General features: G+C 41.9%; 1 protein-coding gene across 1 annotated transcript; it reads left to right on the plus strand.

Moving 5' to 3' along the window:
• Positions 1–45: 45 nt before the first annotated feature.
• Positions 46–26434, plus strand: ctu2 (cytosolic thiouridylase subunit 2 homolog (S. pombe)). Its single transcript, XM_084322127.1, has 18 exons — positions 46–92; positions 1120–1188; positions 2667–2741; positions 4130–4208; positions 4437–4496; positions 4881–4941; positions 5157–5266; positions 10386–10546; positions 12277–12435; positions 13624–13759; positions 14275–14406; positions 15375–15466; positions 17478–17578; positions 18752–18850; positions 21580–21700; positions 21919–21985; positions 22902–22960; positions 24040–26434. The coding sequence occupies exons 2-18, from the start codon at positions 1133–1135 to the stop codon at positions 24110–24112; spliced, it is 1641 nt and encodes a 546-aa protein (XP_084178253.1). The 5' UTR covers positions 46–92; positions 1120–1132; the 3' UTR covers positions 24113–26434.
• Positions 26435–26971: the final 537 nt, after the last annotated feature.

Here is a 26971-nt window from a genome sequence, read left to right on the forward strand (position 1 = left end):
CTAATGATGTTGACAGATCTGCTATCTACGTCATCAAAAAGGGCCACTGAAAGCACATTTCCCTATGTTTGGATTTAGCCGAGGACTCGGAGGTTGTTTCATGTTCGCTTTTTAATCTCAAAATTATAATTTGCTCTTTATAAGAAGCGTTATGGATTTATGACTTAAGTGTAATGTGGATTTTAATCTGTGTAATAATGTGTATGTGCAAATCTGGTATGTCATAGATGTAGCAGTACTGTCTATCTGTATGTCATGTATGTCATATATGTCCTGATGAATTGAAAATGGGGGACCCTGATGTAAACAAGACGAAAGTCTTTCTCTGGTCTGCATCCCCTTACAATTGTGTGTATTGAGCTGTACTGTATTGTACCCATTCTTCAATCTGTTAATAAAGTTTTCAATTAATCAATCAATCCACGCGGACAGATGGAGGAATAGCTAACAGTTACAGCGAGTATCGCATCATTAGTAGCTAACGTTACATCATTTTAAACAGTTGAGCTAACATTAACGTTATGCTATCGGATTGATTGATTGATTGAAAACTTTATTAACATATTGCAGAATGGGTACAGTACAGTACAGCTCGATACATACAATTGTTAAGGGGATGCAGACCAGAGAAAGACTTTCGTCTTGTTTACATCAGGGTCCCCCATTTTCAATTCATCATAACATGACATACACGACATACAGATAGACAGTACTGCTACATCTATACATTTATGACATACCAGATTTGCAAATACAGTACTGTTTGTGATACAAAAAGAGTCCAGAAAAGAGAGTATACATTTGACGTAGAAACTGTACATTGGAGGAGGTTGGGTAGGTGGGGTGGGGTTGAGTGGGTTGGGGGGGACTGTACATTGGAGGTGGGTGGGGGACACTGTACAACTGTACATTGGTATATTGACAACCATACTTGGTCATTTACTGTACATTGGAGGGGGTTGGGTTAGGACATTTACAGGGGCCAGTTTCGACTTGCAGTCTCCCGTAGGTGTTTGATTGATTGACTGGAATTCACGTTCTTGACAGCTGTTTCTGTCAGCTGGGCTTGTTACTGTGTTATTTTCAGACCTATAATGCTATACCTGTAACTACCAACAGTAACTGGTCTACCATGTGTCAAGTGGATGAAGAGTACAATGGTCAACTGGAACAGCGAGAGGGGCCGAGGTAAGTAACTAGTCTCCACTACATTTACATTTACATTTAGTCATTTAGCTGACGCTTTTATCCAAAGCGACTTACAAGTTCTGTACGACAAGCCATCAGGAAGGGCACAACTCTATCAGCTGAGCAACAATGTTCATCAAAGTGTTGAGTGCTACAGTGTAGGTTAGTTTATTAGGACAAGTGCATGACAGTACGGTTAGTTAGGTTTTTTTTTTTTTTTTTTTTTTTTTTAATTCAGATAATGGTTGAAGAAGTGCGTCTTTAGTCGACGGCGAAAGATTGGACGTGATTCGGCTGTCCTAACTGGGGTGGGTAGTTCATTCCACCATTGTGGGGCAAGGACTGAGAATAGGCGACTTCTCTTTGATGACCCTCCCGGAGCTTGGATAGGAGTAGGTCTGAGGCGGCCAGAAGATGCAGAGCGTAGGGGTCTTGAGGGTGTGTAGTTAGAGACCATTGACCGGAGGTAGGCGGGAGCGGTTCCCTTTGCCGCACGGTATGCTAGGTCGAGGGCCTTGAAGCGGATTCGTGCAGCAATGGGGAGCCAGTGCAGGTCACTACAGGGTCAAACCTGGCTAGCTTGGTTTCCACGGCCAGGGTAGGTGGGTTTCTGGGTCCAACGGAGATAGAGACAGGGTTTAAGTTACTCAAAGTAATTCAGTTGTCATGTTACACTCTGTTGGCATAACGTTACATAAGGAACTTGTGTTGTCGTTACGACATTGATTGATATTAACTTGGGAATTATGTTACCCAGAGCAGTACATGTACTTTAGTAGCCCCTTTCATGACTGTGATGCAAGCCTTGCTTTAATTGCGTATTCAAGCAAGGCTTGCATCACAGTCACGAAAGGGGCTAGTACTTTAGCATCACAAACCATATTGTGTGTGACCTTTTTTGTATCATAAGATCGATGTTGTTCAATATTAGGGCTGCACGATTTTGGGAAATAATCTAATTGCGATTATTCTGACAGATATTGCGATTGCGATTTGCGATGCGATTATAACATATTTTAATTTTTTTTTACAAGAAGCATGTTGCTGCTTTCTGTAGTCGGGTGCCAACTGCAAAATTACTGTATTACCCTGTATTATACACTTTTACTATCATGTAGACTATTCTGCTTTGTGTTTACATGTGATGTATTGTATACATGCACATTTATTATGTTCTTGTGTGATGTATCGCACATTTTATTGCTGTGTGATGTATTGCAAATGTTATTGCTGTCATCTTGGCCAGGTCTACCTTGCGAAGGAGATCTTGTATCTCAATGGGACTTCCTGGTTAAAATTTTTTTTTTTTATTTTTTTTTTAATTGCAGGCTTGGCGATTTGATAATTGCATCATTCCAAATCGCGATTTCGATTAAAAAACGATTAATCGTGCAGCCCTATTCAATATACAGTATTTTACTACAAGTAACATACCTACTGGTATTCAGCCCAACATGTTTTGTTTTCCCATCTTCCAGTGTCTCCAAGAAATGTGTGAAATGCAAAGAGGCCACAGCAGCTCTTGTCATCAGGGCAGGAGATGCTTTTTGCAGGTAAGGCCACAGGAGGCCCCTAGTAGAAGAGAGGAGCTAACTTAGCTAGTGTGTCACCGCCAATCAGAGGGGTATGATTATTACACATGTGATTACATCAACCGTCTTCGTCTTGTTTCACTGTAGATGTGTCATCATTCCATGAATTTCATGCAGCTTATATTGATTCCCCAACTCGCCCAAATACAAAGTGCCCTGAAAAACGACTCTGATTGATTTATTCATTACAAATAATCCCTATAATATGTATAGCTCTGCTAGTGTATTTCCTAATGATGTTAGTGACCAATGTGAATGAATGAAAAACTTTATTTAACAGATTGCAGAATGGGTACAAATACAGTACGGCTCAATACATACAATTGTTAAGGGGATGCAGACCAGAGAAAGACGTTTGTCTTGTTTACATCAGGGTCCCCCATTTTCAATTCATAGACATTTATGACATATACACAACATACATGATATCATGACATTTATGGCATAGGGACATACATGACATACAGGTATATAGTACTGTTACATTTGTGGCATATATGATATGCAAATATACAGTACTGTTACCCATAGATCCTGACAGAGTATATACATATGATGGGGAGGAGACTGTACATTAGGAGGGGGTGGGTGGGAGAGAAATATACATACGGTGGGGAGAGAATATATACATACTGTGGTGAGGAGACTACATTAGGAGGGGGTGGGAGAGAAATATATATACGGTGGGGAGAGAATATATACATACGGAGCGGAGGATACTGTCTATTAGGAGGGGGTGGGGGGGTTTGGACATTTACGGTGGCCAGTTTCGAATTGCAGCCTCCCGTAGGTGCTCTTTTAGAGCGGTTTTGAATGTGGGTAGGGATTCACATTCCTTTACAGCTTTGGGTAGGGCCAGGGAATTAACTTTTTGACTTACCAGCCATTCGGCTGGTAGATTTGAAAAACTACCAGCCAGGCAGATTTTTTACCAGCCAAAAATTATAAAGTCACTTTGAATAAAAGTGCTAAAAGCTAAATGACTAGGCTAAATGTAAATAATGTATGCATTTCACATTTCCACACTTTAATGCAGATGAGAGTGACCTGTGCGAAATAGTAGTTAGCTGAATATAATTTGAATATTTAAAGAAACCTGAAGGTCATTTATCTTTTTTGCCACACGTAATTTGTCCACTTTGAGTTTAAGTGTCCGACAAGATAAATCCACATTCATATAATGAAACCATATTTCAAACAAAACTTTGTCCAGGTGAGCTTTAATGTTTTAATCACCACATATCCCATCCATCCCCTGCCTCTGGAACTACACATACTGTTATACTAAACTGTTAGACTAAACTGGGATGTTTGTCTCTTTGTCTGATGAAGTACATCTCTGCTATTAGGGGCTGCTTCAAGGACTACTTCATTCACAAGTTCCGTGCCATGCTTGGGAAGAATAGGGTCATTTTCCCTGGAGAGAAGGTATGCATGTATGTGTGTGTGTCTGTGTGTATGTTTGTGTATGGAAGATAGATAAAAAGCCAACAACGTAAGTGTAGAGCTGTGTCTATGCTTGTTTTTGTATCCTTTACTTGATGGCTAATATCTCTCTGATAATCCATAATGAACCCCATATATTTGTGATAATTTTAAAGAGCAAGAGCACAGCATACTGTAGAGACCGCACCATAGCTGTGATTGGTGTTTTAGGTGCTGCTGGCTGTGTCTGGAGGGCCCGCCTCCTGCTCCATGCTGAATCAGGTGCAAGAGGTAAACATATCTACCTGTCTATCCATCTCTATGTCTGTTTGTCTGTCTATCTGTCCGTCTAACCATCCTTATGTCCTGTCTGTCTGTCTGTCATATACTGTATCACACTCTTCATAATTTTATCTCAATGCATGGTATTAATAACATACATATTTATTTTACATAATGTTCAATATGAACAATACAATACAGTACATATTTAACAAGGAAAATAAGCTTAGATGTATCAGTGACTTGCAGAACCTATAGTGTATGTGTGTGTGTGGCAACAAGGTTTTATCTTTTTTTCTCCAAGTATTAAACAAAATTATGATTGCTGAAAAACATTAGTATTTAGTTTGTTGTTTTGACTTGTATTGTTCTTCCTGCTGAACCTTCCCCTAGGGTTTGAGTTGTTTTGCTCCCAAGAAGTTGAGATTCACACCTGGGATTGTTTATATTGATGGTAATTTGATATTATGGGCAAACGATTATATGCAGGCGAAGCTCCTCTTTTGTCTGATTTCAAACATTGTAGAACTTATTCTCCTTTAGCCAGATGGCATGTAGCTGCACCTTCATATATGCGTGTCTCTCTCTCTCTCTCTCTCTCTCTCTCTCTCTCTCTCTCTCTCTCTCTCTCGCTTGCTCGCTCGCTCTCTCTTTCTTCCCCCCCCCCAGAGGGTGGTGCTATAGGGCTGTCTATGGAGGAGAGACAGAGGACAGTAGCTGAGGTGGAGTCTGTTTTTAGAGCCACAGGCTTCCCCTTCCACATAGTGCCCCTTGAACAGGTCAGTTTACACAGATCACTCTCAGTGGCTATTTAAAAAAAATTATTATTATTATTATTATAATTTTTTAACTCTAGTAAGTTTGTTCTTTTATCTCAATACTGTTTACCATGTAATTTGATTTAGCAAGGACGCATTCCACACAGGAATAACAACAGCATTGCCACAATGAAAAATTAAATCATGAAAATAGATGGATGTCATAGACACACTGATACATTTTCTGAGAGTATACTTGCACTGTATTTCTGGGACTTCTTATTTGCTTTTATGTACTAATTCAAAGCACATGAATGAATGAATGAATGAATGAATGAATGAATGAATGAATGAATGAATGAATGAATGAATGAAAACTTTATTTAACAGATTGCAGAATGGGTACAATACAGTACGGCTCAATACACACTTGTTAAGGGGATGCAGACCTGAGAAAGACGTTTGTCTTGTTTCCTTGATAGTCATTAATATGTTGTAAGTGTGATCTTACTACACTTAAAAAAACTGAGATGTTTACCAAACTTAGGTTGTACTTAAGTTAACTTATTAAAAGTACTATTTTTGGTAAGCAAAGGTAACCAAAAATACAAAAAGTATAATTTCAATATATTTAAGTACAACCTTTAACACATAAGTAAGTACAATTTAAGTGGTTTAAACTTTAGTATACCTACTTTATTATACCTACATACAAATTATGCTTTCATAAAGTATATATATATATATATATATTAGGGCTGTCAGTTTATCGTGTTAATTAGATTAATTAATTACACAGCAAATTATCTCGTTATCAAAATTAACAAAAAATCTATACATATTTTTATATTTTTTTAAATATTTTTTAATCTCATAATAATAATAATAATTCATTTATTTTGTATAGCGCTTTTCAAGGACCCAAAGTCGCTCATTCATTCCATAAGAACGTAGAATACACATTTACAGACTAATTTTTTTTTTAATATGGTCCATTTGCATGTTCTTGGTATCTGATTCTAGGGACATCTATGGATCTCAGGGAATGTATTCCCAGTGTCAGAAATACTGTGTCTGTTACTAGGCTTGAGTTAATTGTAATGAACCAAATGAGAATATAAAAAAAAAAAAAATCTTTGACTGTGAATAACACCATGCTAAAATTGACCAGACCTGAAAAATCGAAGCAAATTAATAAATGGAAGATGATTAACACTTTGAGTGCCGACGACGTGTTATGTCGTTAGTTCATGCCGACCGTTGAATGCCGATGACGCTAATTGTCGTTATTTTTTATTATTATTAGCGATCTGAATTCATATTTCATCAACCGAGTCTCCCGTTGGTACAGCAGCCCCTCTAGGAGCTCCGATGGGAAAATACTGCCCCCTATCGTCTATCCCTGTGTAACTGCAGGCCATTCGATTACACTGGTGGATGTGTGGGGGGGAGCCTACTGGCTCCACTATGCTGGCGAGCCGTCTGATGAAGAGGGAAGTGATCGCGAGATGGAAAGCAGCCTGGAATATATATTTACAGCAGCCAATAATCAATCAATAAACACGATCGATATTTGGAATGGCGATCAGGAATTGGAATAATCTTTTTGGAGAACATCTGATCTAAGGTAAGGAGTCTATGTTACCAGTTTTAGGATAATCAGAGCTGTTTTCACTGAGATAACAGCGTGCCCCGTATGTGTATTATGTGTGTGTGTGCTGTTGAGGAAATAAGAGAATCGATTTCTCAGCTCGCTTCTATAGCGTGCATAAATACACAGATACTATCGATAATCTAGCGTTTATTTGAAAACGATTCATAAATAGGCCGACAAATGACACCGTGTCTATTGTATTCGAGAATATTCCAATAAATGCCGTTTATGACGGAATCTTTCTATTTTCCTGAAATTTTCGAGAAAACAATATCTTTTCGAAATGCTATAAAAAGGCTATGAACTGATTAAAAAAAAAAACAATCCGTTTCGACAATGTTGACTGCAAACAAGTCATTGATAAGCGACGGGCAGATTAGACACATAGCCATAATTTAAAACATAGATTATGCGTGTTTTTTTTTTTTATATCTTTTTCCCCCCTCCTTTTTCCTCCGATTTTCTACCATCCCAATGTTAGTCGTTATGCCAATTCCCAATCCCCTTCCTGGTCGCTGCGCACTTACCCCCCACCCCCACAGTCGGTCTGGGAGAGTGGAGGCTATCACGTGCTTCCTCCGACACACGTCTAGCCAATCAACCGCTTCTTTTCACCTGGCAGCGCGGACTCTCACTGAGAGGGTGTAACGTGTGGAAGGATCACACTACCCCCCTTAGATCCTATCCGCGCTGAGCAGGCGCCCCGACCGAACTGTGGGAGTCGCTGTTTACAACGACCCGGACCCACCCCGCCAGCTTTCCCACCCTCTAATACAGCCAATTGTATTAGTGTGAACGGCCAGCCAAGCTGGTGACAACGCCGGAGCTGTGAGCTGGATTCGAACAGGCGAATCCAGCGTTTCCGGCGTTTGGTGACGAACGCAATCTCCGCTACGCCACCTGACCGCCCTAGATTATGCGTTTTTAACGCTATCATTGAAGTGGATGCTGGCATCCAGATTCAGATTCAGATTCAGGACATTAATCAACGTTAATCAACTGCACTGAAAGTGTTAAACAGAAGGTTTTATACTGTAGATACAGTACTGAATTCTGCCATATAGAATATAGAATATATAGAATATCAGGCCTAAAATGGTTATGCGATTAAAATGTGATTAATTAGATTAATTAATTACAAATCCTGTAATTAATTAGATACATGTTTTTAATTGCCTGACAGCACTAATATATATATAGTATACATGAGCCACCATTCATCAACAGCTTTTTCAGAACAGCACAGTGAACTGGGACAACCAACTTTCCCACAACTGGAGTGCAATCCTGAAAAAGCTGTCAGGGAATAGAACCAGCAACCCCAGAACAGAACAGACTCAAAATGACTTTATCTTTCCTTGTTTAGTTTAGTTTATTAGGATCCCCAATTAGCTACAGAATTGCAGTAGCTATTTTTCCTGGGGTTCGCAAAAAACCTACATGGTGACCGTGCCAGTGTTAAGGAGAAGGGGAAAAATAACCAACAAAAAAAAAACAAGTCTCAAAGTGAGTATTTAAGAAAATAAGTAAAGTCCAAAAAACAGGACGACACTCAATAAAGAGGTATTGTAGAAAACATAAAACAATAAACCTCCACCAAGGGAGTTTATGTCCCATAGTAGGCAAAGGACAGTTCCAAAAGAACGCAAGAAACACTACCATAAAGGGCTCAGCCCCTTCGCAAAATTATCAAGGGGGGGGGAGTCTTACCACGAAAATGCGATCGTTACAAAACGCTTGGTTTATGTCCGGTAAAGTAAGACACTGTGATCGTTAGGGATGGGTACCGAATTCGGTACTTTTGAGGTACCGAACCGAAACACGTCGGTACTACCGAGTATCGAATCAAGTGAGAAACCGGAAAAAAAATAAAAAATAAATATTTTGTATTAATTTTTTTTTCCCTTTTTTTTCCCCCTTTTTTTTTTTTTTTCTTTTTATGTCAACGTTCACAAGCACAATATATGCTTACCTAGGATTTGACTTGATTCAACAACAAAGCAGTCGGAGCAATGACAAGCCGAAAACTGTCGAAATTGTAGTTATTTGAAGTTTGGATTTTTTTTTTACGACTGAGGTAGGTAAATTAAATTTCTTGAGACTAAAGTACCGAAAAAAGGTACCGTTGGGTACCGGTATCGATTCACAGGTACCGGTATCGGTTCAAATGTGAAAGGTACCCATCCCTAGTGATCGTTACATAAACATGTTTCAGGTTCAGTAAAATAGACATAGGGGGTCCTTACCTTAGCCAGAAGGTAATCCAAACATAATAATTCCAATGATCCCATCGGTAGGGATGCCCCCGAAACCCGGTTCTAGATGGGAACCGGTACTAAATGAGAAGAAAACGGAGTATTTATAAGCTCTGACGTTATCGGTACTGCTATCGGTAGTCTAGGAGCGGATTAGCTACGGAGCTAACAGTGTACCATCCATCTGCGATGCAACGGTGGCAGCCAGCAACACTGGAAACGGACTAACGTTAACGTTATGCCGAGTTCATACTACACTACACGTATGAACTCGACATAACGTTAACGTTACTCCGTTTCCATGAAGTATTTAATTAGCAGCAATCTGTTGTTGAAAATGTGACGTTAAAAATCTCCGTGCATAGCACCGGACACCGGAAACGCAAGGACAGGAAGCATTGTAGTCTTTTAGTCTTATTAACTAAAAGATTTTAACAAAATAAAAAGCAGCAGCACTATTGGATAACTGAGTCATGTTTGCTATGCATTTATTTCTTTAAGGGAGTAGGACATTTGTTTCACAGTTTTAGCATGATGTTTTATAGATGGCTAGGTTAAACACAGGTTTTTGTTTTTAAGAGGGGGGGTTTGATTAGATTTGATTGAAGTTTATTCAAATATGCAACACAACAAACAAACATCAAGTACAGATATGGCCTTAAGCCGTTCAAATAATAAATGTATATATATTTTTTTTAATAATAATAATTTAAAAGAACCTATAAGAGTATCGATAAAGTACCGAACCGTTAAGCAGTATCGATAAGAGTAGTAGGTAGTATCGATGCAATCCTAAAGATACCATACCCATCCCTACTTATGAGGCTGTAACTGAGTGGCGAGACTAAACACAAAAGACTAAATCGAGACTAAACGAATACTAAAATGCTCAGACCTGTAGTTGACTAAAACTGACTAAACGAAAAATAAATGAAGGTGACTAAATATGATAAACGAAAAAGAGCATCAAATCAAATCAAATTAAATTAAAAAAAAACAGGTAAACAGGACAAAGGACTAGTGCACACACACGCACATGCACACGCACACACACAAGACAAGCTCCAATATACAATATACAATAATCAACTATTTGAGATACTGTAACTAAGAATACTTAACTGTACACACTATATGCTAACACATTTGTTCATACACACCTAATTTAACATCTTAAGTAAATTGATATTGATACACAATGATCCTTGTTGTTCTTCCCTTCATGTCTCAGGTCCTTAATCTTCCCAGTTCAGTCCTGGAACCAGCAGCCTCCTTACGCTCTGACCGTCAGACAGGAGTCCTGGAACCAGCAGCCTCCTCACGCGCTGACCGTCAGACAGCAGAAACCAACTACAAATCTGCAGTGGACCTCTTCATCCAAACCAGTACAAGGTCATTAGTGCTTGTATTCCACAATGCTTTGTGCTTCATTCATGCAAAGTGCGTCCTCTGCATGAAACTACTATCGTGCTGAAAGAAGAGGAGTCAGTGAGACATCAAAATATGAAATCTTAACATCAACATGATGAATATCAACTAGCTAATATTCAGTTAATTTATAGGTGCTATCGATAACATTCAGCCACTAGATGTCACACTAGAGCACCAGCATGTCATTTATCCAATCTGGTGCATTCCATGTTGGGAAATGGGAAGTAGGGAGGGGATACATGCCTGCAACATGTAAACAACAACATTCATTTTGGACCTGCCAAATTTCTTTCAAATGTTGTAATCATTAATAAAAAAAGAATTGGGGCGAAACGCAGTACTTTTATTCTGCACCTTTCTAAAAGCTCTGTGGATGTATTAATTATAAAGAAAGAAAGAAACAAATGTACTCTACATAGAGATGCTATCTATAGCACCTTTAACTCATTGACCGCCGGGGATTAGCTTTATCCTGTGGTGGTATTGCCACGCTGTAAACGATGGGAGTTAGTCACCTTGTTTGTAGAACTAAATCTATATTCTATATTATAGCCATGGATACAATACTATAGTCATTTGACATTGAGTTTCTTCCGGTCAAGATGCAAAAAAGAGATCATTTTTCCATCCATACGTTCCCGTGTTATACCGTGGTGAATATAAGTATGGTTTTAGAGCGGTCTAGGGTAATTCATAAAATGCTTAGTTATGGCAGTATACGTCGATACCATTGTAGACGTTGCCGTTTCTTGCCTGAACCTGCTATTGTTCCGGAATAAAATCTACATCATAGGTATTATGTTCCATCATGAGGGGGGGGGGGGGGGGGGGGGGGTAGTTTCTGATTATTTGATTGTCGGTAATGGCATTCGTATTCAACACTAAAAACGCTTATCAGCCCGATCAGTACAAAAGCCTTGCAGGATCAAGCTAAAATTGACGTCAAATCGTCCTTACCTGCGACCGGGAGTATTCCAAAAACAATATTCCAATTTCTTGATCGCCATCTGGTACATCCATTGCTCGACGGCATAATCCATCATAACATATGGATCAGGCATATTTGATGGGCTTCAATGTAACCGGCAGAACCGTTCGTCTTGCCCGACAAGGACAAATGTAACCCGAAACCTTTGGCCATCCCACAGCCCAGGATACAATGTTAAAAAGGGTGCTCGATACCGCTGTCTAGCGTGATGCGGCCGGTATTGCACCTAGCCATTCTCAATGCGATTCCCAATGTTAACCCCGAGTCAGTGGGCCTGTAATGAATAGAAATATCATTGTGTCGTTGTACATGTTGTGTATATAACGTTAGTAGCTAAGTTAGCTAACGTAGCTTAGCTTGGTAGCCAGCATTCTCGAAACTCCTAACAATGCCCGATTTAAAATGGTTCTCTCCTCTTTGTATACCTTTGTCCTCACAAGTATTTTGCCAGGGAACTTATGGACACGACAATGGTAGTAGTTATAAGGTGTTTGAGCTTGTAACGTTAACGTTAGTTAGCTATCGTGGTAAGCCTATTTCCCATAATGTTGGTGTGTTTCTTTAAGTGGTTCATGAATATCTGAGTGACACTTGACACTTGATTTGATCAACTGCTACCATAACTCTCCTGTGTTTGATGACGCCGTGTTCCCATGATAAATGTTTACATTTGAAAAGTCTACTGTTGTTACCCTGCTTCTAGCCTCAACCCAGAGAACCAGGCTGACCTATCGGGGCTCAACATCCAGGAGGGCGGGCCCACACCTCTGGTGATTGATGAGACTCTCACCCAATCGCTACAGAGGCTGTTTGGCTCTGTGAAAACCCTGACAGCAAGGGAGGATCTCCTGCACACACTCAGGTCAGACACACACACACACACACACACACACACACACACACACACACACACACACACACACACACACACACACACACACACACACACACACACACACACACACACACACACACACAAATAATTTCTTTATATCCACACACACATTCATAAACAGACATGGGACATAAACATTACAAATGCACTCGGACATCAGGAGACCTGATTGCACACTCATTGTACCCTACCTGTCATATTGTGTTGAAGTTTGGGGAAATACATATAAAACCAACCTACAAAATATATGCACACTGCAAAAAAGAGCTATACGGATTGTACATCATGCTGGTTATAGAGAACATACCAATTGTTTATTTGTTAAAAGTCAAACTGAAATTTAAAGATTTGGTTAAATTCAAAACTGCACAATTCCCTGGCTACATACAAAACATTTTCATGGGCAGAGATGGGGGTTATAATCTAAGAGGTCAATTTGTCAACAACCTATTGTCTGTACAACTCTCAAAAGCAAGTGAATGAATGAATGAAAACTTTATTTAACAGATTGCAGAATGGGTACAATACAGTACGGCTCAATACACACAATAGGGAGTGTTTGTGAAAAACTGCAAGACCCCCCCTCGGCCAGAGAGGCGGGGCTTGGCAATGAAACTGTAGTTTGGGGGGGGGGGGGTAGCTTGGTTGAGGGAGTAGAAGTCCCAGGGTTGTTGCCAGGTTTCAGTGAGGAGGAGTAGGTCAAGGTTGTTGTCCAGTATTAGATCAGAGATCAGAGGTGATTTATTGGAGAGAGAGCGAGTGTTTAGCAGTGCAAGGGAGATGGATGGGGGAGCAGGGGGGAAGGAAGGAGGATTGAGGTTAGCGGTGCGGTGGGTGTAAGTGACAGGGGGGCGAGAGGTAGTCCAGAATGAGGGGATGTTTGAGCCGTCAGGGAGGTGGGGGGTCCGGTTTCGATTAAGGCGGGGGCCTCGTGGATGTTGCGGTGGCGGCGGCAATAGAAAGGACAAGAAATGGACTTGGGAAACGGGTAACAGAGACTGGTATAAAGTTCACAAACACGGACAGAAGTGGCAGTCAAAACGGAGACGCCAGCAATGCTCTGGATCCGAACAAAAAAGAAAAAACAGCAAGGTGACGCTGTTGTGTTCCCCTTTTAACACAGAGTGACTAATGTGTTGTCTGTTGTTCCTGTAGGCAGCACCTGCTGGTCCATACAGCACGCTGTGAAGGCTACAGTAAAGTGATGTTAGGAGAGAGCTGCACCAGACTGGCTGTTAAACTACTGGCTAATATAGCATTAGGGAGAGGAGCACAACTGGCTATGGACACGGTGAGTGTGTGTATGTGTATGTGTGTGTGTGTGCCCTAGTATAGTCTTTAAAGTTTACAATGATATGCTGGTCCTGTTTATTTTAAAGGGGCAGTTCACCCAAAATAAAAACGGATATATATATTTCCTATTACCTGGAGTGCTATCTATTTATCCAGCTTGGTGTGGTGTGATTTGCAGAGTTTTGAAGATATCTGCTGTATATACATCTGCCACAGAGATATCTGCTGTATATACATCTGCCACAGAGATATCTGCCGTCACTGCAACACAGTGGAGCTGGATGGCATGAACAGCAATGTCTTTCTTTCCAGAAATCATGACACAGTTAAGATAACCCACAGACCTTGTTGTGAACAGTTTCATATAATAACATCCCCCATAATAATATATGGTGGGTGTACTTCGGTAGAAAATAGTTCTCAGTGAAACTGTTCACAAGAAGGTCAGGATTCTAAATGAAGGCGGTTGCTTCTCAGTAATGTTGCTGTGTGTTTCTTTTTGCGTGTGCACAGGGTTTCTCAGACCCTAGATATGGTGATGTAGTGATAGTGAGACCAATGAGAGACTACTCTGCTAAGGAAATCTCCTTCTACAACCACATGTTCAACATCTCCTCTGTCTTCATCCCCAGCCTGGACACTAAGGTAACACTAGTATACAGCCTGGACACTAAAGGTAACACTAGTATACAGCCTGGACACTAAGGTAACACTAGTATACAGCCTGGACACTAAAGGTAACACTAGTATACAGCCTGGACACTAAAGGTAACACTAGTATACAGCCTGGACACTAAAGGTAACACTAGTATACAGCCTGGACACTAAAGGTAACACTAGTATACAGCCTGGACACTAAAGGTAACACTAGTATACAGCCTGGAAAAAAAAGATTTTTTTCAGGCTACCTAAAGCTATTCTGCCATGAGATATGGGCTAGACGTCCCTCTGGTTAATATGGCTGCTCCCAACAGACTAAATATAACAACATTATGAGGAATACTGTATGTTACTTTGGCTCAGCAGCCACAGCACTGCATTTGACAGTTTCATCAATTATATAAAAGAAAATACAGTGGGCTGGTCATTCCCTGATACCCCTGTACAGTGTCCAGTTACTCTATTGCACTTCCCTGTGTCTTATGTCTTGCCGTACTGTCTGTTGCATAGTCCTACTGCCATAACATATCGTCTAGTCTCCTATGTCTTACTATATTGTCTGCTGTATAGTCTTTGTGTCGTAACTTATTGTCTACTGTCCTATGTCATACTGTATCGTCTGTTGTATACTCCTAGTGTCTTGTGGTCCTACTGTATTGACTGACCATCCTGTCTTTTGTCATGTTGTATTGTCCTCTGTTCCACTGTGGGACTATGTCTATAGTTTTTTATTTTGTAGTGTACTGTACAGCACTTTAGTCGGCTCTTTGAGCTTTTAAATGTGCTATATAAATAAATTACTTGACTTGACTTGACTTCGATCGTTTCTCTCGATCAGCTTCCCACTCTCTCTCTCCAGGTAACGGAGTAACCGGAAGTAAACACTCAGCCTCGCCCCTCCTTGTGTGTGACATGATACACAGACTCAACATGTTTCTCTGTCCATCCCACAGACTCCAGACAAGGGTAGCATTCAACGACTGACTGAGAGTTTTGTTATTAAACTTCAAGCTGACTTTCCCTCTACTGTCAGCACCATCTACAGGTCAGTATGTGTATTGCACTCACTCAATCATTCACATAAGATAAGATAAGACATTCCTTTATTGATCCCCTTGGGGAAATTCAGGCATCATAGCAGCATGGGGAAGGGGGGGGGGGGGGTGGGGGTACAGGTAGTAAAAACAACACAAGCAGTGTAAACAAATAAGTCAATATAATTTACTAACTAACTGAAATATACAGTATTCACAGTATCATATAAGGTGCAGTATGCATAAGGTAGTGTTATAATTTACTATCTAACTAACTGAAATATACAGTATTCACAGTATCATAGTATTCATATAAGGTGCAGTATGCCTAAGGTAGTGTTATTGTCCTTTTTGGGTTCCTATTAGTTCTAGTTGGATGTCTGGCAGCAGTCCCTGCCCACTGTTGTGGAGCCTGATGGCCGCTGGTATGATGGACTGTCCGAGGCGGTTAGTTGAGTGTCGGGGGGGGGGGGGGGGTATGAGTCTGTGGCTGAACGTGCTTCTCATCCTGACTAGCTCTTCGTAGAGGGGGTGGAGGGATTCTCCAGGATAGCAGCCAGCTTCCTTCTCATCCCCCTCTCTGCCATCACCTCTAGTCTAGGTAGCTCGACTCCCACCACGGAGCTAGCCTTCCTCAACAGCTTGTTGAGTTTGTTGGTGTCCCTCGAGTTGGTGTAGCCCCCCCCCCAGCATGCCACAGCATAGAAGAGGATGCTGGCCACTACAGTCTGGTAAAATGACTGCAGCAGTCTATTGCAAACATTGAAGGACCTGAGTCTCCTCAGGAAGAACAGCCTGCTCTGTCCCTTCCTGTAGAGGGCCTCTGTGTTGTCCGACCAGTCCAGTTTATTGTTCAGGTGTACCCCAAGGAACTTATATGACTCCACCACCTCCACCTCCACCTCCTCCCCTCGGATGGTGATGGGAATCGGGGGGGGCGGGGGGGGGCTCTTCTTGCCCCTCCGGAAGTCCACCACCAGCTCCTTGGTCTTACTGGTGTTGAGTTGGAGGTGGTTGGAGGTGTATGCACACTGTGCATACAAGTACATATATATACTGTATATATATACTGAGTAGAATTTCACTGGAGCTGCTTATAAAGGATGGTTTTACTGTGAATTGGGCTAAATACTATTTCAGAGGTGTTTCTACCCTGCAAACAAACAGTGTTGCGCACACAGAAGCATATACATGTACACAGAGTACACATGGGCACACACACACAAAAAGCATTATCTGAAAAGATGGCAGATGCTTGAAAAACCATAAAGAGCTTTCATGTGTGTCCTAACAACCAATTACATCCTGGCTTTATGATGCCCTGAAAGCCATCATCCAAATATATATCTTGCACCTTGATTCATATCAACATCTAGAATCTATTGCATACACTATTGTGTACATAAGCATGCATGTACAAACATTCATGAGTGACGCCTGAATGGTTTAATGTAACTTGGGATGTTTTCTACAACATTCCAAATACCACGTTTATCAATGAAGGTGCTTCTCCTTGAGACAGGTTGTGCGATTATATGGAACGAGCCTTCCTGGGTAAACGGTATCAGCCGTTGGCCACACAAATCAGAGGCCTTAGCTATAACTGCAGGCAAATGATTTTGATAATGATCAAAATGGAGGGCGGCTGGGTGGCGTAGCGGAGATTGCGCTCGTCACCAATGCAAGAGGCTGCGGTCTCGACTCCCGGAGTCAGCATTGCCTGCGGCTTGGGCCAGTCGTCATACTATCTCAATTGGCAGAGGTAGCGGGTGGAAAGTCGATGGGTGGGGATTGGACGTTGTGGACAGCGATGGTCTTGATGGTCTGAAGAATGCAGGCCTGTCGAGAGAAAAGCCAAATAGCTGGTTAGTTTGTCCCATCTCCGCTGTAATAGGTAACCAGACAGTGTAGCAAAGAAGATGCGTTTTGCATCCATAGATGTCCTAAAAGCACATTGAACCTATGTACATTTGATTTGATCTGTGGATTAAAATAAGTGTGTGTGTGTGTGTTGTCGTCTAGGACCAGTGAGAAGCTCCAGACAGCGTGTCCCTCTCAGACCTCTAGCGCTGAACACTCTCATAAATGTCTGCTCTGCATGTGTGCCTTGGATACTACTGTGGGTGAGTATAGGATGACATAGTATAGTCCACAGTATGTATAGAGCCTAGGCCATTTTTGTCAAGGTAAATAACTCCCATGAACTGACATAGGACCAGCGTTTTAGAACCTTCATTCATGTTAGTAGTTCTAGTGGTCCTAGCCATTCATTTCTGTGGGACACTACTAGGTTACAATTAGAGTAGTTCTAGTGGTCCTAGCTATTCGAGAGTGACCCCCCCTGCACAAAAAAGGCAGCAAATTAGACCCAGGCAACTACCGCCCTGTTTCTATTCTTACCTCCATCTCGAAAGTTATGGAGAAAATAGTCTACGAACAGGTCGAAAAGTACCTTGCGAAAAGAAAAACAAATCTACTAATTCCAATCTGGTTTCAGAACATCCCATTCCACTGACGCATGCCTTCTCTATTTGAACGACCACATCAAACACGAGGTGGACGCGGGCAAATACTGCGGCATGGTCATGCTGGACCTCTGTTACATTGGGTGACAATATTGTCACAAGGAAAGATTGTCTTGATGAATTGAAAATGGAGGACCCTTATGTAAACAAGACTAAAGTATTTTTCTGGTCTGCATCCTCTTTGTCAATTTGTTTTGTATTGAGCCGTACTGTATTGTACCCATTCTGCAATCTGTTAATAAAGTTTTCAATCAATTCAACCAATCAATCAATTCAAGTTACTGTATGTGGGGCACTACTAGGTCAAAATAGCACAACAGTGAATCTTCTCTATGGTAACATAACATGAGATAAAAGAGAGACTCTGACTTTCAATTTGTTTCATTCTGTACGAGAACCTTTGTTTTGTAAATAAACTATCCTTTCTGATACAACCTGGACTTTCAACATACGTCATTTTGAATGCACAGGGAGACGAGATAGGGTTTCAGCCAGTAAGCACGTGGGAGTTAGAATTCCACCGAATGATTTCCAGAAACAATGTTTTGACAAATGTTATCATTGTAAATACATTGCATATAAACATAACACTGCCTTGCTAGCACAATCTTCTTATAACTGAAAGCAGCGTTTTTCTATCATAATGTCATTGCGATGTGGTCGCGTAGATAGATGATAATGATGCTGTTGATTGAACAAGGCTCTCTCCTTCCTTCCTTCCTTCCTTCCTTCCCTCCCTCCCTCCCTTCCTTCCTCCTCTCCTGCTTGTAGAAGAGCTCTCAGCCTTCCAGGCCACACTGATCTCGGAGCAGCTCTCTCAGAGACGAGTCTTATCCCCAGGATCTACCTCAGCTGTTACACTGACCCCAGGTAAGCCTACAGCTACAGCCTGTACACTGAAGAAGGCCTGAGTGTATGAGTTTTATCTACATTGGGGGGGGGGGGGGCTTTTATCAGTTTGACTACAATGTTCCACTGGTCTTAAACGCCACAGTTGTTTTCTAATCATAGAAACCAGGGCCCTCATTTATCAACGTGGCGTACACACAGATATGTGCTTAACCTGTGCGTACGACCATTTCTAAGCAAAGTGTGGGATTCATCAATTTCAACTTGAACTTGACTTCGTGCTTATATTTACGCACAGCTCGGAGCATGCGTAGCTGACGCCGAGTGGTAGAATATGGGGACTGCAGACGGACGGCATAGATCAGTTGCATGCATTAGTTTTAAGGCGGAAATAAGCTTGACTGACGTGTTCTGTATGACCCCCGTAATTCATTATAGTTCATTGTGAAATAGCGATATTAGTGTAATTATTGTCAAACCCTAAATAGCATGTGGAATAGGTCTTTCTCTCCGAATGAATGCAGGTTTATATATATAGCGTTATCGGGTGCACTGACTGCGCTCGCAGGAACTGTTTTCAGAGATAGCATCAGATAGGGATGAATGAATGAATGAGGGGCAGTCTAATTGCAGAGAGAACATAATATTAACTAGAGTCCACTACCCAAGACACCTCCTTCATTTGTACCGCAATTTGGGACCCAAATTGGAGCTATGAGCTTAAAAGCTTTTCCGTGCTTATTTGAGAAGGTTCCAGCTGCAGAGCCGGAGAGACAGACAGCAGAGAGACAGACAGATAGACACTGTTCCACAGTGTGTGTGTGTGTGTGTGACCACTAGTCTCCTAGTAGAGACCCCCCCCCCTCTGGACCACCTCCCAGTAGAGACCCCCCCCCCCCTCTGGACCACCTCCTAGTAGAGACAAGTTTTCTGAAATTTATGTTTATATATGCAAATGAGGCACTTCCCCATTAAATATGTGGACATTTATGGATGCAATAAGGCAAAATGAAGTAAAATGAACAACTAAATGTGTGTTATTGACGTTTTATTGTCACTAGTTTCATAGAAGACATGTTTAGGAAGCAAAATATAACAAAATCTCAAAATCAACAAAAAAAGTATATTTGCCTATTCACCTGCAGTGTCTCGCCTTAATCCTCATCTTCGCCTTCTTCCTAGAGAAGTCTCTACTAGGAGGTGGTCCAGAGGGGGGGGGGGGGGGGGGCTGAGTCTCTACTATTAGACTAGTAGTCACACACACGCACGCACACACACACACACACACACACACACACACACACACACACACACTGTGGAACAGTGTCTGTCTGTCTGTCTGTCTCTCTGCTGTCTCTCTCAAAATAGTATAAGTGCTATCTTGGCCCTGAGAGTTGCCTTCCGGCTCTGCAGCTGGACCCTTCTCAAATCAGCACGAAAAAAGCTATAAGCTTATAAAACGATTTAATATGCTAAACTTCGTTTTAAATTCCTTAATTCACTTTTGTTTATTTCATAAAGATTTTCCCGACATAATGCTACCTGCCCCGACCAGATCCGTGACTCTGTTGCGATACAGATGAATGATCTACTCAGAAAGCTTATAAAACGATTTAATATGCTAAACTTTGTTTTTAAATTCTTTAATTCACTTTTGTTTATTTCATAAGGATTTTCCCGGCATAATGCTACCTGCCCCGACCAGATCCGTGACTCTGTTGCGATACAGATGAATTATCTACTCAGAATAGTATTATAAAGTGGCTATCTTTTATGCTGTAGATCACTGCTGGTATGTGCGTGCAGAACCTTTATTTCAGCGGGGACTGTAGTATTTATTTGACGTTACTGTACAATATATGTGTATTAAAAGACGGAGCTGTCTTTTATTGTATTATAATAATTATTAATATTAAAAATAAATTAAGAAAGGCATTCTTATTCCAGCATGCATTAATGACACTAACGGGCAACGGCAAAACAGTGGTTAATGGTCTTTATTAGTGTTTGCGGTGTCCAGGCAGCAATGGTCTTTTAGGAAGTTAATAGATATAATATCCGACAGTGTACAACACCCTCGGTTTAGTCCATTCTTCCACATTTCAGGGGGGTACCATTACCGTATATGGTTAATCGGGGCGGTTTTGGTATGCAAATACGTGAAAGTGTGCACGAGCCTCGGCGCAGGGCCAAGGTGATATTTATCATGACAGGTGTGCATAGAACCTGCGTACGCACGTGTGGTAAATCCCGTTTCTTTTGTGCGTGCACTCATTCTAAATTCTGTGCTTACGTGTGGAAATAGAACATTTTCTACGTCACGTTGATGAATGAGGGCCCAGGTGAGTGAGTTGAACTTTCTTCCAAGACTACAGGTAGACACAGCAAGATACCACTAGTTCCTCCTCTCTCTCTCTCTCCATCCCTCACCCCTATGCCCTATCCTTCTCTCTCTCCCTCTATCCTTCTCTCTCTCTCTCTCCACCCCTCTCTCTCCCCCTCTATCCCCTTCTCTCTCTCTCTCTCCCACCTTTCTCTCTCCCTCCCTCTATCCCCCTCATTCCCCTCTCTTCCTCCATCCATTATTCTCCCTCCATCTCTCCCCCTCACCTCTTTCTCTCCCTCTCCCCCATCTCTCTCTCCCTCCATCCATTACACCATTTTCTAGTTGTGTGTAAATGGAGCGTACACCATAGAGGAGGTTGTTATAGGTTGTACTGTTACTTACCTCCTTGTTGTGTTGTTTGCAGATCCAGGGCCTGCTACAAGTACCTCTGTTGCCAGAGGACAATGCTGCTCTTCTGGGGGAGAGCAGGGTGGAGGAGAAGGCTGTGGTGGAGGAGGTGGAGGTGGTTGCTGTTCAACGATTAAGTAAGTGTCTATCTACACTGTTATTTTTCATTATATAAGTAAGTAATACCTTACAAGGTAGAATCTGTAATGCCATCAAACGGCGATCTCTAGGCAACAGTGCTCCTCTTGCTATTGCACTTTGTATAATATCATAACAGTGGTGGTTGTTGTTGTTGTTGTTGACAAGGAATAGGGTTATGATGTTGTGTGTGTTTGTTATTGTTGCTGTTTTCCAGATCCCCAGAGACAGTGGAACTGAAAAGCCTGTTGTGTTACAGCTGTCGGTTGACCATCAAAGACATGGTGCGTAGAAAGCAGCACACAGACATTGGTCTTTGTCTATACATCTTAGCTATATCTATTCACCCATTTCAATTGAAACAGGCCCCACCTGCTGGCAGTGCCCCGGACTGACAAAGCAAACGCACCCCGGTTTGACAAAATATGCACGTACTGTGCCAGGCACGTCACCAACACAGAAAGATGTTCACTGGCAGCATTTTTCATCTCGTAGAAGAAACCTTGCTCCTGACATAAACCAAGTAATGGAGATCTCCAGGGTCTAGTCGAGCTGTGTCGTGGTGGGTTCCCGCCTGATCCTAAAGCTTCTATGCTGCCTATGCACATGGATACACACATGTGTACACACCATACACACACACAGCCTCTTATTACAGCTGACTGACAATTAGGGTTGGGTATCGTTTGTAGTTTTTTTTTCAATCTCTGTGCCAAAACCCATACTTAAAAAACCAACACCGGTTACCAAATGGTGCCAAAATCGATGTTTTTTCTTTTCTTTGTTTTTTATAAATACCATACAAACACTGAAGCACCGGTTTAAATGTGTGCAATGGCAAACAGCAGATGTACAGCATCACATTTGAGAACACATACTGTATGTTAACTTAGTTTTTATCTTCCCATTTAATATAACAGGGACAGTAATACAGTAATAACCTTTGGGATATAAACTAATGTAACACATAACTGCTCATGTCCATGTCTCCTATTTCTCAACAGTTCGTTAGATGGGAACTAACAGACCTTTGACCTCTTGCATGAGAAGCATGAGAAGCATATATTCAGAAATACACTAGAAGCATGAGACACCTAAAGATAATATCAATGATTATGGATATGATATTGTCAGATGTGTAGAATTCACATTTTTGTTTTTGATGATTTTAGATTTTATTTCTATCTCTTCTCTTCCCAGGCGTCAGTGGAGGTTCTCCCAGAGTACATCCTATCAGAAGCCCAGAAGAGGGAGAGAAGGTCTTCTAAATAAGTTACATTCGGGCGTGTTAAATTGTATTGTGGGGCGCGACAGTGGCCCAGGAGGTAGAGCTGGTCGTCTGGTAATCGGAAGATTCCCGGTTTGATTCCGGCTCCTCCCGGCAGCGTGTCGAAGTGTCCTTGAGCAAGACACTTAACCCCTAACTGCACCCGATGAGCAGGTTGGCACCTTGCATGGTTGACTCCGCTGTCGGTGTGTGTGTGAGTGAATGGGTGAATGTGAGGCATAAGTTGTGAAGCTCTTTGGAAAAGCACTATAGAAATGCAGTCCCATTTATTGTAAATTAAGTCAATATTCACAACATAATTTATGGCACGGGGCCACTCAATCTCGCCTAGCGCAAACGTTTGTGGTACCAATGCTTGAATATTTTACATTTAGTCATTTAGCTGACGCTTTTATCCAAAGCGACTTACAAGTTCTGTACGACAAGCCATCAGGAAGGGCACAACTCTATCAGCTGAGCAACAATGTTCATCAAAGTGTTGAGTGCTACAGTGTAGGTTAGTTTATTAGGACAAGTGCATGACAGTACGGTTAGTTAGGGTTAGGGTTAATATAATACCCTGTTGAAAGCTCCTCTGCTGCGGTGAAACAAGGGCTAATTCTATTCAAGCATTCTATTTGTAGAGCCTTTACCTATAAGCCTACTGCGAGGGGCATTTGGGCTGGCTTGAGTTAGACGCGTGCTTGAAGAATTCAATGTCCAGAGTGCTCGTATCATTTTCTATATGCCAATCCTTTTATTGACCATTATCAACCAAAAGATATATACAAAAACTCTTTTTACTAATAACACTGAACGCCGACCTATACGGCACATCAACACGAACACGACAAGACACGTCAAAAACTGTATGGCTATTCCCCTTGCGCACCTGGGGCTCGTCACCCACTGATCAGTATATATGGGTAACCACCCCCTGTGGTGGTTGCCATGGTGACTGATGATGCCAAACCTCTGCACCGTGAGTTAAAATAAAACTAAATAAACAGAAGGGCATTTTGGCTCCAACACTATTGCTGAAATCCTATTCTATTATTTTCTCCTGTGTAGGTCTCAGATGAGAGAGGAGATCAGCGAGTTCCTCCTGAATGAAGATGAGGAGGAAGAGGCGAAGCCCTCCTGATGCTGAAGGTCCATCGCTGTGTGTTCTGTTCTGTTCTCGTCTTTATTCACCTTATTCACTTCTCCACCGTGTTGCTCGACTTTAATGCAACAAGGGGTACAGGTGTGGAAGTACCCGTTCACTTCAGTGTTGGAACTTAATACTATAAAAACGACCCACTTCCAAGAACCAAAATAATCAAAGCGGCAGGCGGAATATATGCATAGAAGTTAATTAGTCATCAGATCTTTGAAATGAGTTCACGGCGATCTACAGAAATAAAGATGGTGGCAGGGCGGCTAGGTGGCGCAGTGGGCAAGGCGCTCGCCACCAACGCAGGAGATGCTGGGTTCGAGCCCAGCTCTCTGCGTTGCGACCAGCTTGGCTGGTCGTTCATACTAATACAATTGGCAGTATTAGGGGGTGGGAAGCTGGTGGGTGGGGATCGGACGTTGTGGACAGCGACTCCTACAGGTCGGTTGGTGCGCCTGCGCAGTAGAATCAGGAAGCGACGGGGGCGGCGTGTCCCTCCCACGCAGACCCTTGCCGCTGAGAGATTGCGCTGTTCAGGTGAAAAGATGCGATGGCTGCCTCCTCGAGTACCGGAGGGGACACGTGATGCAAGGCTTCGTCCACATTGCAGCCGGCTTGTGGGAGGCATGGCCTAACAGCGTTCGAGACAGGGGACGGGTAGAATTGGACGATACGAAATTGGGGAAGGGAGAAAAATAGAAAATGGGGAGAAAAAGTAGATAAAAAGAAATAAAGATGGTTTGCGAAGTAAACGAGCTGAACGGAATGTCACACTTATGTCACACATGTCTCACTTATCTGAACCCATGGGGAATGGAGATGGTTTAGACCATCTTTTCTTAAAGAACCGGTACAAGGATGTAAATTCATTCAGTAAAAGCTTATTGTGGAATGTCAATATCAGGAGTGTAATTTTTTTTTCAGCTTCAGATATCATTTGATTTGTTATAACTGTTTTAGTGCAGCCTCTCTGAGCACAGCCAACTGTCAGTATCTTGAGGAGACGTGGCCTTCTGTTCAAGCGATTGGCCCGCTCCAAACAGGCATGCACTCCAAACGAGCACTGCACTAGTTAACTAAATTGTAGCAAACTAGTTTCATTGCTGTGGGCTAGTAGTCAACTGTTACCCTTTACATTACAACTACTGATAACCGACAGACTGACTGATGGGCCAATCAGGGTAACCCAAGTAGATTATGCAATCTCTTCGAGGAAGATCTCTTTGTGGATATCTGAAATTGTTTGATTATTTTGATATCCAGGGGGATTGTGATCCAAGGGCTTTAGTCATGATTTTCACATCAACAGTACCCATCAAACATACCTTTTTATTTAAAAAAATGTATCCACTTTTTCTCCTTTTTCTGTTTTTTAGTCGAGCCAATTCCCCTCTCCTCTGTCTTGATCGTTGCTCGCATGTGCCCCCCCACTGGTCGGTCGTAGGGAGGGTTGAAGAATATCGCATGTCCCCTCCGATACATGCGGAGTCAGCCAGCCACTTCTTTTCACCTGCCAGCGCGGACTCTCATTGGCGAGGTGTAACGTGTGGGAGGCTCACACTACCCTCGACATTTCCTGTCCTTGCTGTGCAGGCGCCCTGACCGACCTGTAGGAGTCGCTGTTTACAACGACCAGATTGCCACCCATCGACTCCCCTCTCGCTGACTGCCAATTGAGTCAGTATGACGGCCGGCCCAAGCCGGAGGCAACGCTGACAGCCGGATTCGGATAAACGTGTTGGTGACGAGCGCTTAGACCGCTGCGCCACCCAGCCGCCCAAACATACATTTTGTTAAAAAGAAAATATTTTAAATGCAATGACATTGAAAAAGATGGTTTTCAAGACTGGGATGATATTTTCTTTTTGTCTCATTGAAACATATTACTACTGTGGCCTTGTGGGAACTTGCTATCATTTACAGTACTGAAATATGGATACAATTTATTATTATAATAATAATAGTATTATAATAAATAAATTATGGTTTGTTATGCCTGTTTGGACAGCCAGTTTATTTGGGTTTTCTTGACCATCAATCAAGGGTAGAACTTGGGTTTTCTTGACCATCAATCAAGGGTAGAACTTGAGTTAGTCAATTGAGGTTACACTATGATATTGATATAGCTCAATACATGGGCCCATACTGGTCTCTGCTTAGATGCTGATGTGGTCTCTGTTACTATAGCAAATTAAGAATAATTAAATTCAGTCAACATTTTATTGCTTTTACTCCGTTAATGATCATGCTTTAATATTGAGTTTGTCTGTTTTTGTATCTGTTCAGAATAAAGCTGTATATTTTAGATCAGAGTTGTCTGTTTGTGTTGATCTTAGCCTCCAGACCACAGATTGATTTTGATGGGTCACAATAATTCAAAGGTTTGTGGATATTCATTTTTTAAGCACTTTGGATAAATGCACCATTTACAAAGATCAGTCGGCCCTCTCTCCAGATTCTGCTTTTCTCTGCAGTGCCTTATTCTCTGCCTACAAGTGGTTGATTTTGGTGTCTAGTGTCACACAAATGACACGTGGTTGTCTCCCTCTCTGCATCAGGCTGTTCCACCCGCTGCCTCCTCAGCCTCTTCCTGTGTTGGTGTGTTGACGGTCGTCTCAGCTGACGCTGAAGCTCTTGTTTCTGCAGTCTCTCCTTGCTAGTCTCACTTTGACCATCTGGCAAGCCGCTCTGGCTGTGTAGACTTGACTTCAATGTGACCCAAGTGTAAGGAATGGTGCCCAGTCGCGATGTGAATCAAATATTTCATACACCGGTTTACCTGTAAACACACAAGGACTTTATGGTCACAAATGAATGGCTTTTTGATCACATTGCTATTGATGGAGT

The sequence above is a fragment of the Notolepis coatsorum genome (genome assembly GCF_963971535.1).
Source record: "Notolepis coatsorum genome assembly, chromosome: 9".
Classification (NCBI taxonomy): Eukaryota; Metazoa; Chordata; class Actinopteri; order Aulopiformes; family Paralepididae; genus Notolepis; species Notolepis coatsorum.

What these genes read in the sequence shown, in the direction of transcription:
- ctu2 (XM_084322127.1), top strand. Translation starts at nt 1,133, where the DNA reads ATGTGTCAAGTGGATGAAGAGTACAATGGTCAACTGGAACAGCGAGAG. An exon ending in GAACAGCGAGAGGGGCCGAG is followed by an intron (nt 1,189 to 2,666) that starts GTAAGTAACTAG and finishes CCCATCTTCCAG; the next exon opens with TGTCTCCAAGAAATGTGTGA. An exon ending in GATCTCCTGCACACACTCAG is followed by an intron (nt 12,436 to 13,623) that starts GTCAGACACACA and finishes TTGTTCCTGTAG; the next exon opens with GCAGCACCTGCTGGTCCATA.